The following is a 19,145-nucleotide window of genomic DNA, read 5'->3' as shown; positions in this document are numbered from 1 at the left end:
GCATTGACCACGCCCCTTATTCGTCATGACTCATATTTTTTATAAATTTTGATCTAAACCATTTGAAATTTTTTAGAACATCATCCCAAATCTAGACATGATAATAAATTATCAATGCCAAACATGCCGCGTTTTCCTAGTGGCTTTTTTAAAATTCTTTATTTTTCAAAGTTATATATGAAAACATTTCTCCTCAATTTTGCCAATACAATTATTAATTATTCTAAATCCATTTCATAAATTTTTATCGGTATTCGTAGTATGTAATATTTACCGATTGTCTTTATGAAATACATTGAACAGTTTTGGAACTATGAAAAATGAACGTCTTTGCCCAAGTATGAATTTACAATAACGGATTTCTAAAAAACTCATCAACCTTCGACTAGATCTACTAAATATTTTAGGAAATAAATTTTGACGCATAAAAACATATTTTAGATATAAACATTCAGATTTTTCTTGTTTTGGAAATAGTCACCTTTGAAAAGAATCCTCCAATTAAAAAAATATCGATTTATCAAAATGTCGATTCTAATATACAACGCTATTTTCCAAGATTTTTCCTACTAAAGACCAGAGAAAACAGAATGACAGAAACGTCAAATTCCGCTCGCGAGGTGTATAATCTAATCTCTGCTGTCTGCTCGTGAACGCCGTACAAAACTACATAAATATTTTGATATTTTCTACATTTTTGATAATGTACGCCGATGTTGACGTATTCATCAGCAACTACACTCTCGTGGACCCGGAAATTTACGAGTTATGGATTGAAGGACGCTCTTGTAAGTCTAAATATTGCGTTTTTTCTCGATATATTTTAAGGTTATCTTCATATCTAACTCCTAATGTTCTGTGATATAACGCGTGTAAATATAAACAATTAAAAAATACGCTATTAATCTTACGTAAGTATGCTTAATTATCATACAGATAGTACTAGTTATCTTTTATTTTTACATGTACATAACATTATATTCTACTAATACTACTGAATTATTTTTTAATGTGTTTTTATTACGTATTTGTGAAATTGGCTTCGGCTGTGAATAAATAAAGAGTTAAATACAACGATTAATAATACAATCAGATGTAATTAATGTTGTTACTACTAATATCATCATCAGCATTCCCTTTTCGCACCTAATAGTGCATAGGGCACTGCATTGGTACACCAATCGCAGCGTATCTTGATCATTTTTGCTACTTCTTACCTTTGTAAGATGATCAGTCTTACGCTTCAGGTGCACACATTTTTAAATAAATATTTTACTATTTTTTTGAGTTGGTCCAAAGTTTGTAAACAAGGACTGGATTCAACTCCCTGGGAGCTGTTAATATAAATATATTACAACAGAGATGAAGAACATTTTAGAGAAGGGAATATAAAAGTCTCGGCATCCACAGAGCGGGCTGTCATTGGCTGGTTTGGAATGGTGAATGTTACGCAGTGTGTAAAGTGGCCACTTAAACCAGCCAATGACAGGTCATAAGCCCTCTAGATGCCTAGACTTCCATATTACCTTCTCTAAAATGTTCTTCTTCTTTGTTGTAATATATGTTAATGTTAACAGCTCCCCAGGGAGTTCTCCAGTCCTTGTCTACAAAAATTTGGACAAACTCAAAATATTGTTGATAAATTCAACTGGTCTATGAAGAAGTATAGGAATTGAGAAAAATATAATTTTCAGGCGTTGCCTAGTATGTAGGTGAAATAATTCAATTAGATGAATCTCACCCGCATAAATAATAGTTTCAGCTCTTTAACTTCACAAACATCATTTCTTATTCTTCCCATTTATTTCTATTTCCTGGATTTTTGATAATACTAAAATAATATTAACTGACATTAAATACGTTTTTGAAAATCAAAAAGTGCACCCTTGTTGATGAGAAGAGCCGAGTTTGACATAAGCAAAAAGAATTCTATATTTGAAAATGAATTATTTTATGTTTTGGCATTCAACCATAAACAAGTACCTAGGTACCTACTTAACTTCAATATTTGAATATTTATAATTTTTAGTTTTGGAATTCAATAATTAAAAGTACCTAGCTACCTACTTATCAATAAAAAGTATTTTTATTTATTTTATATTAAAGAAAAAAACAGTCGACAATAATATAATAAAAAAAAATTAAAATACGGTTGAAAGACAGACCAGCAAAGTTTCTAAATAAAAATCATACATATTAATTTATTGTGTTGCAACAAAAGGGTGTGTTTATGTGTATGTATGAGAGTAAGTGTAGATGTGTGTTTATGTTTATTAGTGTGGGAGTCAGTGTTCAGGTGTGTGAGCATCATTAAATAGTAAGTGGAATCCTATCGCAGCCAGAAATAATGAGTCTTAATTTATTTTTAAATAAATTAAGGGGCATGCAAAATATATCAATAGATGAAGAAAAAGCATTATAGTTAGAGCAAGAATCAAGGTAATAGTAGGAAAGCTAACGTTCGAGCAGGACAACTTCTGTCGGGTCCGCTAGTATATAATAAATGTGTAAAAACAATCATTTACAGAGTTTATTTGAAAGGAACCTAATGAAATTTCTCTGGATTATTTTTAGCAAGCGAAGCCGTGGCAACACTGGAAAAAAGAGGCGTTGTTAAACAAACTGGAGCCCCTCTAGACCTCGTGGCCAGCGATGTTCTAGATCACTATAGGTAATTCTATTGTATACTGTGCCATTCATTTACTTACAATCATCACATTCATCGTCATCATTCCGTGTCCGCTCCCTAGTCGGAGCATATGGTGTCCACAAAGAGCCTCCGGGCATCTCTGTCGGCTGCCAGCTTCGCGTCCCGTAGTTCTGACGTGAACTGCCGATAAACAATCAGCAGCGGGGACGTCCAGGACGTCGAGAACATGATGCCGATGTAAAGTAGGCGAGCGTGGTTAAGGCTCTCAGGAGGCATCCCCGGGATACAGCCCAGCCAGCCGTATTCTCCCATTACTCCATTACTTTCAAAGTCCAACCACGCACACCCGAGGTTCTTCTGAGACAACCATACTCAAAACTATTTATTTGAACAGTTTTACTAATGAATGTTTTTATGTGTCTTTATCTTCATTGCGTCCAATAACTATAATATCTTTATAAATATAATAAATATTGGGTTTAGATTTTCAGTATTCCTCCATTACACATTTACGTATCCACTTAAATAATCAGTACTTATTAGGCACAAAAAAAGCATTTTATCAGAAATCGGGGATAAATTATACTCACAGTATACCAATGTTTCGCATTGTTGCGTATGAAAAAAAAAGTAAAGAATTTACCCCCGTCGCGGAGTCAGTCACGCAGTCCAGTACTAGCTACTCAGTAGCTCTCGGGAAGTTGGCGCGGGTGCACGTTTCGCCCGAGTCGTTAACGATACCCAATGGTTTTTTCATGTTTTCAGCAGTTAGATTTGAAATATTATCATCTTTGAATTAAATTATGGTTCATTAAAGCCATTCCCTATAAATATTCCATTTTTCCCTTTTTAAATCTCTTATTTTTTTATGTGTAGTGACTACACAGCACCGTAACCTGCGGGCGTTTTAGGACAGCAAGGTAAAAGTTAAGCATGTCATTGGCCGGTTTATATACTTTCTATATCTTTTTTGCAGAACGTTTTCCCTCCTAGAGCGTCTTCTTGTGGTACCGACAAAACTTTCCGAACAGTTTTGCTTCCAACTAGATCCACAAACCAAGCAGCTACTAATTGAAAGGTAAATCTTTATAAACCTATTACAACAGAGATGAAGAACATTTTAGAGAATGTAATATAGAAGTCTGGACATCTACAGGGCTTATGACCTGTCATTGGCTGGTTTAAGTGGCCACTTTACATACTGTGTAACATTCACCATTCTGCCCGTATTTCAACATCTATATCCCTTCAATTCTTTCATCTGTTGATGTTTGTGAAGTTTTTGAAAACCTTTTTTTGTGCGAGTGAGATTCATCTAATTTAATTATTTCACCTACATACTAGGCAAATCCTGAAAATCTTATTTTTTAAATTTCACCATTCTTCATGGATTTTTGTAATTTTAAACAATTGTCACCGAATTTTTGTTTTTATATTTTAAATATAAAATAAAGTGTTCAGTAGACTCAATTCAGTGTTTGATTTTTATATTAAATGTATGTTTGAACAAGAAATTCATCCAATGCATTCAATTGAATTGTTGCATTCAGACTTTCATTCAAATGAATTTAGTAATCGAATTCATTCGATTATTTTTATTGTAACGAATCATCTCTAGCTGAAACCTGAGAAGATGACTTGGTTATTTGACTCTAGGTATTATTCCCTGGAGGACACCGTGGCCCGCGAGATCCTCGGCAAGAAGTTGAGCTGGCGACAGCGCCGGGAGGTCGAGGAGGTGGCGGAGAGGGCCGGAGTACCAGCCAGGGCGGCGCGCAGACAGACACACAACCTCAAGCGCGTGTACAAGGCCGTCGAGGACCTTCCTGGGACGCTGGAAAACAATATTCGCCAGCACTTCTTGCTCTCTGATCGCCTCGCCAAGTAAGTTTTATTTATATGTACGCCCAATAGGCATTTTTAGGGACATATTTATGCATAGAAAGTTATTATAAAAGAAAGTAGAAAGACACAATGGTATATATTAGACTATGTGGAAGTGGAAGCGGGAGAGAGGTGTTTATAATTGAATTCAATTCAGTGATCATATGTAAGAAGACAACTTGTTATCAAAGAAATCAAGACTGGTATGTTTGTTGGCAGACCTAAGAATTATGGGCATAGGAGAATGAAAACCATAGTTAGTTCTATGGTTATTGGTATGAAAGAGTAAGTTTTGTCTGAGGTTTCTAGTTGGGATATTTAATTTTATTGTTGTTATGTCAGCAGTTCAGGCGCATAAAAGAGTGAGTTGAAAATTTTAAATAGCACTAGAAGGTCGGATTTATTTCGACGGTCTTGAAGAGAAGATATATTCAAGGTAGTTTCTAACTCATTATACGTATATAGGTCTCTGGATAAGCCCAACCTCCAGCCTATTTTTTTAAAAATCGATGTTGAACTGATTCAATATTTCGATGTGAACATCACAATATGGAGACCAGATAACTGAGGAATACTCTAGGTGCGGGCGAACTGGGGAACAGAAGATAGCTTTAAGGGTATTGATATTTTTGAAGTCAGTTGTGCTTCTGTTAATAAAAAAGGAGTATTAAGAATTTATTGGTAACATGTTCAATATGAATTGTAAAAGAAAGTTTAGTGTCAATCGGAAATGTTTGATTTTGTTTCTGCATTGTCCTTTATACGATAATATTTTCCTCTCAAATATAAGGAGAGATGTCTCATTCTTTTTACTCAATACTAGCTTAACAGTTGAAAAAATATTTTAACAAAAATATTCCTAACTGTAGTTTTTTTTCTTTTATCTTTCCAGAAAATATGCTGCTGTGGTATTCATCGGTTGTATGAGATTTGAAACGTCAAAAAAGAAACTGCAGTACCTGACCTTTGGAGATTTCTTTCACTGTGCTTTGGTAAGAAAAAAAAACATTACAATATTTTGATTGACTTTATATTTTTTGTCTGTTTGTGTCCAGGTGGGTGCAAAATACCGATCATTGAAGGAAAAATGGCCGCAGTAGGAGGAGAGACACCACCAAGTATTTTTGCAGCGTGTCAACCCTCAGCCACATGTTGCGAGTCTAGTCAAAACACTCAAATTTGGAGTCCTACCCCACCAGCCATATTTACTGGACATTGCTCCTTTAGGTTACCGCTTCCAATCGATGACTCATGTCCTGGCCAAGCAGCACTTCCATTCTTATGAAATAAACAACGAAACTCTTAATGAACTAGAACATGTGACTTACCTAGGACTCACAATGGACAGACAATTAAAATGGACAATCTTCTACAAAATTAAAGATTTTATATCGAGACAGGAAAAAATTATGATGTACGAAGCCTATGTCAAAAGTAAATTGAGTTACATGATCGCCTTCTGGGGAACTGGCAACAAGACAGACATAACAAGAATACAAAGACAACAAAATAAAATTCTTAGACTAACATACAACCTACCCTACCTGACCTCTACGACTGAACTGTACAAAAAAACACACCAGTTTGACATAAACTACTTGACTAAAATTGAGACCTTAAAAATTGTGCACAAAATAACACTGGGAAACATACAAGACGACGACATAATATTAGTCAAAAATGCTGACATACACAAATATAACACCAGACAACAACAACACTATCATATTGAAAAAGCAAAGACTAACACAGGACAGTCAAAAATACTACATAATGGACTTAAACACTACAACGACCTACCTTACTACTTGAAAACTTTTACTGGAGACAAATTTAAAATCAATCTGAAAAAGCACATGATGACTGAACTAACTAGACTAGACGAGACATAAAATGACTAGACAATATTAAATTTCTAATGTAACCGTAACGGGTTTTTTAAAATTGTAAATAAATTTTAAATTTTTTTTTAAAAAAGATGCCAAAAAATGAGTTGATTCGTGGATAACCTAAAAAGATGAGTCGTTATTTCGAGAGGGGATTCATTCACTACTTTTTTTTATTTTTTATTTTTCATTTATTTATTGAAATCTACAGTAATATATACAATAATACCGTTATAATATAATAGATACTAAATTTTTTAATTTATTTCAACAGAGTGAGAACATTTTTGAGAAGCGAATATGGAAGTCTAGGCATTTACAGGGCTTATAACCTGTCATTGGCTGGTTTCTGGATGCCTAGACTTCCATATTCCCGTCTCAGAAATGTTTTCCCTCTCTGTTAAAACAAATTTTAATATGAATAACTCCCTAGGGAAGAAATCCAGCCAGTTTGCGAGCATTTCGACACACTCAAACATTGTTACCTTGATTTTATTCACCATTATGGGAAATCAGATCAGAACAGACGGATCGAATGAGTTTCGAAAATTTTTTAGAACATAAAAGCTAATGCTCCGCATAATTTCAGGGTTGTCAATAATACCGCGCAACAATCGAAGAAGTGCGCAGTTAAATACACATTCCTTCTGGTCTTCAAACTGGTGTAACGGAGCATACTCTGGAGGAACTCGGTGGGATAAAGCCATGGATAATATCCGCACTCCCTCGTGTAGAGAACCGAAGAAATTTCTTCTGAACCCTCTCCACCGTAAGAGAGTACTTTAACCCACACGGTCCCCAAATCATCGAGCCACTCTCGAGCTATAAAGCGTTCTCAGTACTCGTGTATTACCAATAACCCTGGCAGTGCGCGAGACGAATCCTAACATCTTCAACGAACTACTTCAAACTGTTTCGATCTGATCATGAAATGTCAGGGAACTCACAAAAGTGATATATATATAGTTGGATAATTTATAAAGCGCCATTTTTGTGAAAATCACCTCAAGGGCGCCGTACAATTAATAAATATCCCAGTACGTCTTGCAGCTACAGAGCGCATGGACGGTTGGGATTCTAGTTCCTCGTTTTCAATTAAGATCAATAAAAAATTATAATAGATAGGAGCTAGATTACAGGACGTCTTGCAGCTACAGAGCGCATAGACAGTTAGAAATTTAGCCCCCATTTACACATTTTAAAAATTGACAAATAAATTTAGTGTATTACAAAATAATAATAATATGAATAGTAAAAAGGAGTAAGATTACAACACGCCTTGCTGCTACTAAGCGCATAGACGATTGGAATTCTAGACCCCGTTTACAAAATTAAGGTATTTTAAAGTTGATATATGAAAGCTAGATAACCAATCATCGTGCAGCTACAAAGCGCATGGATGAGAGGAATTCCAGCAAAGTTAAAACAATATCAATTAATTTATAAAAAATAGAGTATAGTAGTAAATTGGTCAAGTGTTCATACCAAGAAGTAAGCAATAAAAAACTAAATAAATCAAACACTGTTTCAACTCCACAAAGGGAGATAGATGTCCGAAGAGAAGCTTTTGTAGACAGTAGGTAGATATCGTCGCCATGTGGCCCGCTGGCTGGTAGATAGTTTCTGGAAACGCACGTGTGTAGTACTATTATGCCTTTTGTTCCAATGACTTGGTGTCCATTTTGGTCCGTATTATTTCGTTTTATGAGACGCAACATTCCTGTTAAAATTCACTTCTTTACATGAATATTACACAAACGCGTGTATGAGCGGTTTGATTTATAATTTTGTATATTATTAGAAGGCAGATATTTGAAATATTATGTATTTATCAATAAATGTCAGTTCACTTTTAGTAGCATTAGTATGTGCCTAGATCTATGTAGTATACTACAAATTAATTGATAAAATTGTTTGTTTTTCAGGTGATCAAAGGCAATTGGACTTACACGTACACGGGTCCCGAGTTCTACGACACCGAGATGGACAGGGAGTTCCTTCTGGACTTGAGAGATTTGCGAGTTCTCCAGGATAAAGACAAAGAACACAAACAGTAAGCACCACCCAGCAATTTTACTGTTAAGATTTATTTATCGATTTGACAAATGTAGTCTGCATTACTTTGCGGGTTGCTTAACCCATCGCGTAATGTAGACCGTAAATGTTAGTTAGAAATTAATGAATAGAAAGCAGATAGCTGCTAAACTGCCGATATGCACAGAAAAATAGATCCATATTTTTTTATTTTATTAACATAAACGGCAAATCTGCCTTTTACAAAAATTTATGATACGAACATATTTAGCTTAATATATATACATATTTTTAAACATAAATTTCCTTTTATTTATTTATTTATTAATGAAATCATACGGTCTTTATATAAAACAAGGAACAAATTAACAATTTTAAAAAGTAAGACCAATTACAGATTTCACACTAATGAATGCAGGAGGAGAGGGGAAAAATAATTTTATTCTAAAAAAGTAAAAATAAAAATATTACATAAAAAGGAGAAGACATTGTAAAGCTGCTTTACTTTCCTCCCTCTCTCTCTGCTTCCATGAACATTTCAATTTAATTGTAAAAAAAATCACAACTAACAATAAATTATTTGATGCAGTTAGTAGATGTAGGTAAGTATAAATTAAGAGTTGAAATCAAATGATTAAAATTAAAAGTAAAAGTTAAAATTGAAATCAAATGATTAAAATTAAAAGTAAAAGTTAAAATTAAAATGAAATGTTTAAATTAAAAGTTAAAATTAAGAATTAAAATTAAAAAGTTAAAATTAATTTTATTCTTAAGAATTAAAATTAAAAAGTTAAAATTGAAAGACAAAATTAAGAATCAAATTAAAAGTTAAAAGTCAAGCAGGTTTACCCAAGATTTATAAAAAAAAATATATGAGATTTATAAAAAAAAAAAATAACCTCAAAATTATACATCATAATCCGTAGAAAGTTTAAACAATTCATGAATAAATGTAAAAAACAAATAAAATAATAAAATATTTTAAAGTAATATAACAAGAAAATCATAAGTACTGTTTCATACAGCTGGGCAAAGTGGACAAAAAATTATATATTATAAAATGCATAGATAAATAAATATAATTACCATTCACCATCTTTGAAAAAGTTCAAGAGGTTTGTTCTATAGAAACAATACCCTACACTAACTATTTCAGATACGGGGGAATAACTATTGCCGAGTTCATGAAGTCTACATTATAGTATTATTTTATTTTTTATTTATTTTATTTTATTTTATTTGGGAAATCAACAGTTCTACATACATATTTATAGTAAACAAACAGATATAGTGTATAAACTCAGAACTAATAACAGATTTCCACATAGTATACAAAGTTAGAAAAGAAAATATATTACATATCAAATAAATACATATAATTTATACATATAAAAATGTTATTTTCATGTACTCAATAATCAAAGAATTTTTTTATATTTATTTTAAGAACATTAAGTTACTGTAAATTGGGCGGGATTAGGACGAGAATGCTTGAAGAGAGGATAAGGAGGGGAAGGGAGATGTACATATTTATTATTATAATGTCTACTAAGTTACATAATGCATTTTTAGTGTAAATTTTAAATCTGACAGAGTGATGTTTGTGTAATCTATATTTGTAAATTTTGTATTGTACACTGAAAAAGTCCTACGAAAAAAAGCATTTTTAACATACGATGTTTTACTTATTGGTACATGAAACAGGTGGTACCGTCTACAAATCCTGGCTGGCACATGTATTGTTATTAAACCAAGCAGCTCTGTAAAGTCAACCATTCCCGTCATAATTTTGTAAAGCAGTAGTTGGTCCGCACACACTCTGCGGTATTGTAGAGAAATGATTCCATGGAAGGTGGAGGCAGTGAGAGTAGATACATAAGAAATACCGGTTTTGTATTTAAGGTACTTTATAAATTTGTTTTGAATATTTTCTATTCTACTTATATATATGGCATACTGGGGATTCCATATCTGAGATGCGTATTCCAAATGGCTTCTGACAAATGTATAATATAATGAAATTAGGGCCTTTGGATTATCAAAGTGTTTACTCATTCGAGTTATGAAACCTAACATGCTCAATGCTTTGGAGGTAATTTTATTGATATGCGATTCAAAAAGTAGTTTTGAGTCTAAAACAATCCCAAGATCTTTAATTTCGTGCTTTCTCATTAGTACATTATTGTTTAGTTTGTAATCAAAATTAAGAATTTTTCTTTTCCTTGTGAATGTAACACAGACACATTTATTTATATTCAAAAACAGTTTATTTTCAATACAATAGTCAGTTAGACGATCAAGATCGTCTTGAATCATGAGGCAATCTTCTCGAGATTTTACTTTAGCGTAGATTTTCATATCATCGGCATAAAGAAGAAATTTTGAATAATGAAAGCAAACATCAATGTCATTTATATATATAAGAAATAATAGGGAACCGAGTAGACTTCCCTGGGGAACACCAGAGGAGATTTCTGCCCATTCAGATTTATACCCACCAATTACTACCGATTGACATCGATTACTAATATATGATATCAGCCAGCGCAGAAGTACCGTATTTTCCGCAGTTCACCATTCTGCCTATGTTCAAACATAGGCAGAATGGTGACCGTTACCCAGTGTGCCAAGTAGCCACATTAACCAGCCAATTACTGGTCATTAGCCCTGTAAATGCCTAGACTTCCTTATTTCTTTAGAAGAAGTTGTTTCTGTATTCATTTTACTATATAGTACTGTATATATTGAGAACGGTAGTGGTTACACACATAAAGAGAGACATTTACCCAAGCGTCAACCACAACCATAATACAAGATACTCTAATAGGGATCTGATACTAAGTGAAGGGGTCAACACTGTTCTGGCATCGATACAACACTATAATGTAGGCAAAATAGTCCATAACCTTTTGCCAGAATCGTGGAAAGACGGGAGTGTTGTCAAGTTACGGAAGGTGTTGACCTCGCTCTTTCATAACATTGGTCGTTGGGAGTCAGAAAAGTTGATGCATGCCACGGATTGGAGAACCTTACGGGATGTCAAAAATAAAATATAAAAAATAAGGAATAATTTTAAAAAAAAATATTTATAGATGACAACCATGAAGTTTCGCATAAATAAATTGTCTATGTTTTTATGAATGTATGTATGTGTATGCGCATGGGTGTATGTACGTGTGTGTGTATGTACATGTGTATATATGTGTATATTTATATATATGTCTGTATGTATATGAATCAAAATGTGTATCCGAATAAGTTTATATTTTGTTTGTCAGTGCTCTATATTAATTTGTTAACTATTATAATATATTAAAATGTAATTGCCTAGCTTGGAACGGGGTATGTACCCTTGTTAGCTGGGCAAAGTGAACATGGAATTGTATTTTGATAAAGAGTGTGAATAAATAAATAAATATAATATGTATTTTCTTATTTTAGTTTGGTCTGTATGAAGTTAAAGCCAAAATTATTAGAGAAGACGTATCAAGAATTGGAACTCAACTTTAGGTAATAAAAACATTACTTTACTAGAAGTACACAGAATTTGTCTATATTAAAAAAATATATATATGTTTTTATTTTTCTAACTTTTCTAGCTAATTTCACATATTTTTCTGTACATTTTAAGTTTTATTTTTAAGTATGTTTTTTTTGTAAATGCCCCTTGGGCGCTTACAAAATAAATAAATTATATCCAATGGTGATTATTTTGACGGGGACAGTATTAATATTGAAACCTAACTATGTTGACTAAATGGACAAACACAAATTTACTTACACTTAATGAAAAAAAATGCAATATTATCCATTTTGAATCCAGAAAAAAATGTCATAAAGTAGATGCTTACATAAATAATGAACGACTAACTGAAATTGAACATGTTTAATACTTAGGACTAACAATTGACGTGGACAATTCATATTAAAAATTTAATTAGCAAAGTGGCGACATTATCGAGTCTTTTTTTAAATCTAAAAATTCTAATGTATGAAGCCTATGTAAAAACTAAAATATCTTATATGCAACTACTATGGGGAATCGGATGTCAAAATGACATAAACAGACTACAAAGACAGCAAAATAAAATATTAAAGTTAGTATATGACCTTCCCTATCTAACAGCAACTAGAGAACTTTTTAAACAAACTAAGCAATTAAATATAACTGAACTCTTTCAACTACAATCACTAAAATTTATCCATAAATTAGCCACTAATGTGATTGTAGACGAAGAACTAAAACTGGAGATAATACGAGAATATCAGAAAAATACCATATACAACTTTCTAAAACAAGACAAGGACAATCAAGACTAATGAACCAGGGACTGAAATTATACAATAAACCACCAGACAAAACTAAACCAAAGACTCAGACAAACATTTCAAAAGATGTAAAAAATATTATTTTGAACAGCAGAATATGAATAAAAAAATTATATATTATTGTTGTGAAATGAATGTAATAATCCGTAAGGGTTATTAATAAATAGACAGTCTCTTGTCTACGAACATTTGGACAAACTCAAATATTGTAATGAAACCAACTGGTCCAAGAAGAAGTTTAAAAATTGAAAAATTGTTTTCAGGCGTTGCCTAGTATGTGAAATAATTCAGTCAGATGAATCTCTTCGCAACAATAAAGGTTTCAGCTCTTTAACTTCACTAAAATCAACACATGGAAGAATTGAAGAAATGTGGATGTTCAAACATAGGCAAAATTGTGAATGTTACACAGTGTGTGAAGTGGCCACTTAAACCAGCCAAAGACAGGTCATAAGCCCTGTAAATGCCTTGACTTCCATATTCCCTTATTTAAGGTATTCTCCATCCCTGTTGTGATTAAAAAAAATATCACACACAAGTTTTGTCAATTTTTTTATTGTGTCAGTCACCGCAAAACCTGCTTACTGGTGAAAAATCACATATTAAAAATGGTAACAACTAATAACACATAAATTTATTTTTTATTTTAATTAAAATACAGTAGCACAAAGTTAATTGTAAATCTCGATATTAATGTTTGCTTTTTATTACAGATCGTATACAAGAGGCTTAGTTGGACTGGCGTGTAATCTCCACCGCGCAAGAGAACTGCGGTCTTATTTCCTCGACATTCTAGAAAAGTTAGTAACATTCATTTAATCCTCATAATCTAAACACTATATTATTTTATCTCTTTCTCTAAGAACCTCATATTTCTACCAACAAACACAATGTAATATGAGGATATTAGCAAACTTAGAAATATCCACCAACAACAACAACAAACCATCACGCCGTTTCCCCGTAAGGGTAGGCAGAGAGAATAGAACGCCACATCACTCTATCTTTGCATACAGATCTCGCCTTCTCTACATTCATACATCTTATCATGCACGCGCGCCGATTATTCCGACTTTTGACATGTCCATCTTCAAGTATTTGTTGGATTCGGTCATGCCATGTCTTTCTCGGTCTTCCTCTATTTCTTCTTCTTATATTCAGAGCGGTTTTATGAATGGAAGAGGATGTATGGATCAAATATTTTCTTTACGAAACATGACAGAGAAATTTCTTGCTAAAAACCAAAAGCTTTTCTGCGCATTTGTCGATCTGCAAAAAGCGTTTGATAGAGTTGACAGAGAAAAATTATGGAAGGTGTTATCGGAGTACGGAGTAAGCGGAAATCTAACACGTGCTATTGCTTCTCTGTATAAAGACAGCGTAAACGGATCATACACATCGCGTCAACATTCGCGTTGTAAATATTCTTAGCCGTTCTTTCGCTGTCCATTTGCTCTACATGTCCAAACCGGCGCAGAGCTCCTTTCTTGATTTTGTCAATAATGCTCGTCTCAGCCTTACAGAATGTACGGATATCGACATTTGTGCATCTATCGTACATAGTTTTACTGTGTTAGTTACCGTTTACCGTAAGTGTTTTATTTTTGTATAGTATAAAAATACAATGAAATTAAAGGTCAGTGTGAACGGTGCACTGAAATTAACAGTGGCAAATAAATGTCTGTCGCAAGAGGCAAAATATCAGACGTTCACAGTGGAGTTCTGATATCGACGCTAATGAAATCGAAAAATTAAAAATGGAGGTAGGCTGAATGCTGTCAAAATGCAATCTCTCGGGAGAATGTGTGGTAAAACTATGCGTGATAGATGCACAAATGTCGAGATCCGTACATTATATAAGGCATAAGCATTATCGACTAAATCAAGAAAGGAGCTCTGCGCTGGTTTGGACAACCAGAGCGAATGGACAGCGAAAGAACGGCTGAAAATATTAACAATGCGAATGTTGATGGATGCAGAAATAAAGAAAGAGAAAGGCAATGTATTTATTTATTTATTTATTCATATTTTTCGCTTACAAACTATAATTAATAATAAAAATAATGTGACCTCACTGGGGTTTCCCGTGCCGAGGACACTTAACAATTTAGTTTTTTTTAAATTACATTTGAGAATAAACAAGGAAGACTCACTTAAAAAACAAACATGATTAACAAATATTCAGACAGTTTTAAAAACAAGGTATTTATGTACATCTATATTATTTATATTACAAAACACAATGAAAACAACAAAAACCTAACATAAGCCATAAAGTTGTGGAGCAGTTGATTCAGCATTGGTATGGGCGAATGAGATAATCCATTTTACTTCTACCTAGCTCCACTATCCATTTTTTTATAGCCTTTTTAAACATTTTCTCATGTTATGATTAAATCCGACCAATACTTGAGGTGGACATGTTAAAAATCGGAATAATCGGCGCGCGTGCATGAGTAGATGTATGAATGTAGAGGAAGCGAGATCTGTATGCAAATCAGGCGGCCTCCGTGGTGTCAAGGCGCTTGATTCACGCACGGAAGGTTCCGGGTTCGATTCCCAGTGAGAACACAAAAATTAAAATGTGATTTTTCTCAAGCCTGGGTGCTTTGTGATATAATTCACCGCTGTAATTAGGCCTCCTGGCCTGTTGTGGTGAAAAAAAAAATTGTTTGGGTTTTTGTTTTTGTACAAACTGATCTCTTTCAGTGTATTTGGGTTATATATACTTCCAAAAATCAGCTTATAGAAAGGTTTTGTATTAATGTTTTTTTTTTTTAATTTTTAGGTGTATAGAACCCCTTCGCGCTGGAGGTTGGTCAAAAATAGAAGTTCAGCAGTTCCTAACTGACTATGAGCAATGCGCGTTATCTATGGATGTTTTGCGGTAAGATTTAATTTTTTAAATTTCATTTTAATTTAAGCCGCGCAGAGCTCCTTTCTTGACTTTGTCGATAATGCTTATCTCAGCCTTACATAATGTACGGATCTCGACATTTGTGCATCTATCGTTCATAGTTTTACCACACAGAGATCGCATTTCGACAGCATTCAGCCTGCTTTCATCCCTGTTTTTCCAAGTCCATACTTCGCTCCCATACATCGGGGTCAAGACCGGGACTCCATAGTGAACTGCTGATTTTGCCTCTCACGACAAACATTTATTTGCCAAGGTTGATTTAAGTGCACCGTTCACTCTGTTCCCGACACCCACCCTCCATACTTCCCAGATACACAAATTCCTCTACTTGTTTTAGTATAACCCCCATTCACGTTGATTTCACATCAATTAAATATCGTGGTTATACAAGTAAATGTGACCATTTGCCAAAATGTCGAAATTGAGATTATTGACTTTTTGACATCGTATTAGCATAATGCTTGACTGGTAAAAATGTCAAGTCAATCCGACACTCCAAAAAAAATTGAGTTTTTAAAATATGTGACCATTTGATAGAAGCTCACAGATTTTTGACAAGTAAAACTGACCAACACACATTGTCACTTTTATTAGTAAATTTAAGATCCAAAGAATTTGACCAAGTAACAGTTAGTCAATTTTACTTGTAGGCGATGTCACCAGTAGAGAGTTAGTTGGAGTTAGTAGTCGGTAGTTATTAGTTAGTAAGTTTGTATACGTTTTGTATTTGACAAATATGTTTTTTTTAAAATTTATTTCAACAGAGAGGGAAAACATTTTTGAGAAGGGAATATGGAAGTCTAGGCATTTACGGGGCTTATGACCTGTCATTGGATGGTTTAAGTGGCCACTTTACACACTGTAACATTCACCATTCTGCCCATGTTTGATTATCCACATTTCCTCAACTCGTACTAAATACGCTATAACGCGTATTTAGCACGTAAAAACGCGCTATACCGCGCTATAATTGCGTTCGGAATACCAGCTCTGGTCCTGCTGGATAACGGCTGGGCTGTTTTAACAATAAGAAGAATTACTATCTAAATTTATTGCTACAGAGAGGGAAAACATTGTTGAGAAGGGAATATGGAAGTCTAGGCATCTACAGGGCTTATGACCTGTCATTGGCTGGTTTAAGAGACCACTTTACACACTGTGTAACATTCACCATTCCGCCACATTTCCTCAACTCTTCCATCTGTTGACTTTTGTGAAGTAAAAGAGCTGAAATTTTTATCACATGGGTGAGATTCATCCGGCTGAACCAAATCACCTACTAGGCAACGCCTGAAAACAATTTTACAATTTTTACACTTCTTCTTTTACCAGGTAGTAATTCAACAATGTTTATGTCCAAATGCTTGCAGACTGGCTGGATTTCCTCCCTAGGGAGTTCATATTAAAATTTATTTCAACAGAGAGGGAAAACATTTTTGAGAATGGAATATGAAAGTCTAGGCATTTACAGGGCTTATGACCTGTCATTGGCTGGTTTAAGTGGCCACTTAACACACTTTTTAATTATTTGTTCTTTTTTATTTATTTTGTATTTCTGTGTTTATTTGACCTTTATAAATATTTTAAAACCCAAAAACATTTATAATTATAAAATAAAATAGTACCTCCCTCAATGAATGAAACAAAAATGATTATCTGCTAAATTACATGACAAATTTTACAGGCAAAATTGACTAGGTTTTTAATTTTTTTTATTTATTTAAAAGTGATAATGTTTCTAATATACGTTTATACTTTACATTAAAGTTGAAAGTGACGTACATATAATGTATAATTACTAACCACCTACTTGAAAAATCTTATCTTTGAGAAGCAATTGAACTCTAGAAAAACACTAAAATGGCTCCCCTGAAAATGATTGATTTGTCACTCGGTCAATTTCGCTTGTGTGCCCACGATATCTAATATTAACATGTATGTTTCCGTTTCCAGCGAGCAGGACTTGAAGTGCGCGTTTGAACGCTTCATGAAGGTGACATCGGCCTGCGTGCTGCGCATGTACCCCGGAATCTGATCCTCGACTGCTTCCGGTCTCCTAAATACTCTTAAGGAAGTCAGCTGATACAAACCGGTTCCTGTTTGCCGACGGTTCCCTGATCTCTGCGGACCGAAACTGTCATAGTCACGTAAGGGGTGTTCGTCCAGTGCTACGGAAAATTGGGTGCAAAAATTAGTAAAAATTGGAACGTTGAATTGTACGATGAAGTTTCTCAAAGGTGTCTGAAAAAATGAACTAGCTATAGTCCTTAAAATGACAGCTGTCAAACTCATGTCAATAGTGATGGGAAATTACTGATCACTGATCATGAAAATAACAATTTTACTTTGCATAAAATGCATACAATGATTTTTTCCCTGAATATTGGGAAATTTCAATCACATGGTATCGCTTTTTTTAGTATGGTACCACATAATTTCAACTGTCATTTACATCGCGGCAAAACCATTTCACACTTTTATGATAACTGTTTAAACAAGCTTCTTTCCAAGTTATGTTTATAACTTCAAATAATATTTATATTATCAAATTTTTCATCATCATGTACCGATCAAATTGATTTTATCAGTTTTTTCAGGCAAACATGAAACTCTGTTTCCGAAAATTGATAAAAAACGCAAAAAAAGCCTATTGAATACAATTATTCACCAAAAAATAAGACATTTATACTTTTTTCGTGAACATTATCAAATGAATAATTTTTTTATTCAATAAATTTACATTGATCAATTTGTCCCATCTCTAACGTTTTTGCAAAATGATGTAATCTTGTAAGAACGTCGTTAATAATTAGGTTTATTTTAGTTTTAAAGCTAATTTTATATATTAATGTTGATTTATATGTCAAGCATTGTATTGAAAAAATTAATTGACATACCAAATATGAATGATTTTTTGTGTTAATATAAATCACTCCTTGGACGTTACTACAAAGTTATGTCGTCAGTTTTTCTAACAACTGTCATTCTAATCATGCTATATTTTAAGGACTGTAATGTTAACCACTTTTTGTTGAAGCTAGCTCTGAATTATTTTTTGCAAAAAGAATACAATAGGAAATAGATTTACAAAAAAATACACAAAATATTCATTTGCCAACGTATGTATTTGAAAAAAAAAGCATTTTCTTTCTACTACTGTGGTTGCTTAAAAATTGGCTCGGTATAATTTTTTTAAAAACAGTCCTGGATGCAGACCAGGTTTCGCAAAACCACACCATTTATTTTCTTCTTCCTTTTTTATCTCAGTCACTGCACAGTCTTTGGAGCCGCTTTTTTCTCTATTGGCTAAGAAGTGTAGTTTGCTATCTACGCGTTCTTTCACGTCCAGAGTACGAGGTCTTCCTATTTTTTCCGCCATTTTTCAAACATTGAATGACCATTGAACAAATTTGATATATTTTGTTCCGTAATTTCAAATAGA

General features: G+C 33.4%; 1 protein-coding gene across 1 annotated transcript; it reads left to right on the top strand.

Moving 5' to 3' along the window:
* The first annotated feature begins 568 nt into the window (after positions 1 to 568).
* Fibp (acidic fibroblast growth factor intracellular-binding protein) lies at positions 569 to 18,767 on the top strand. The gene is made up of 10 exons (XM_088226122.1): positions 569 to 788; positions 2,575 to 2,671; positions 3,627 to 3,728; positions 4,307 to 4,534; positions 5,427 to 5,526; positions 8,346 to 8,473; positions 11,896 to 11,964; positions 13,497 to 13,583; positions 15,572 to 15,670; positions 17,657 to 18,767. The coding sequence occupies exons 1-10, from the start codon at positions 704 to 706 to the stop codon at positions 17,736 to 17,738; spliced, it is 1,077 nt and encodes a 358-aa protein (XP_088082248.1). The 5' UTR covers positions 569 to 703; the 3' UTR covers positions 17,739 to 18,767.
* Positions 18,768 to 19,145: the final 378 nt, after the last annotated feature.

Source organism: Micrasema longulum, unplaced genomic scaffold (genome assembly GCF_059751315.1).
Source record: "Micrasema longulum isolate JH-2025_06_02 unplaced genomic scaffold, ASM5975131v1 h1tg000410l, whole genome shotgun sequence".
Classification (NCBI taxonomy): domain Eukaryota; kingdom Metazoa; phylum Arthropoda; class Insecta; order Trichoptera; family Brachycentridae; genus Micrasema; species Micrasema longulum.
The sequence above is the reverse complement of the archived record's forward strand: the minus strand, read 5'-3'. Positions and strand labels throughout refer to the sequence as shown.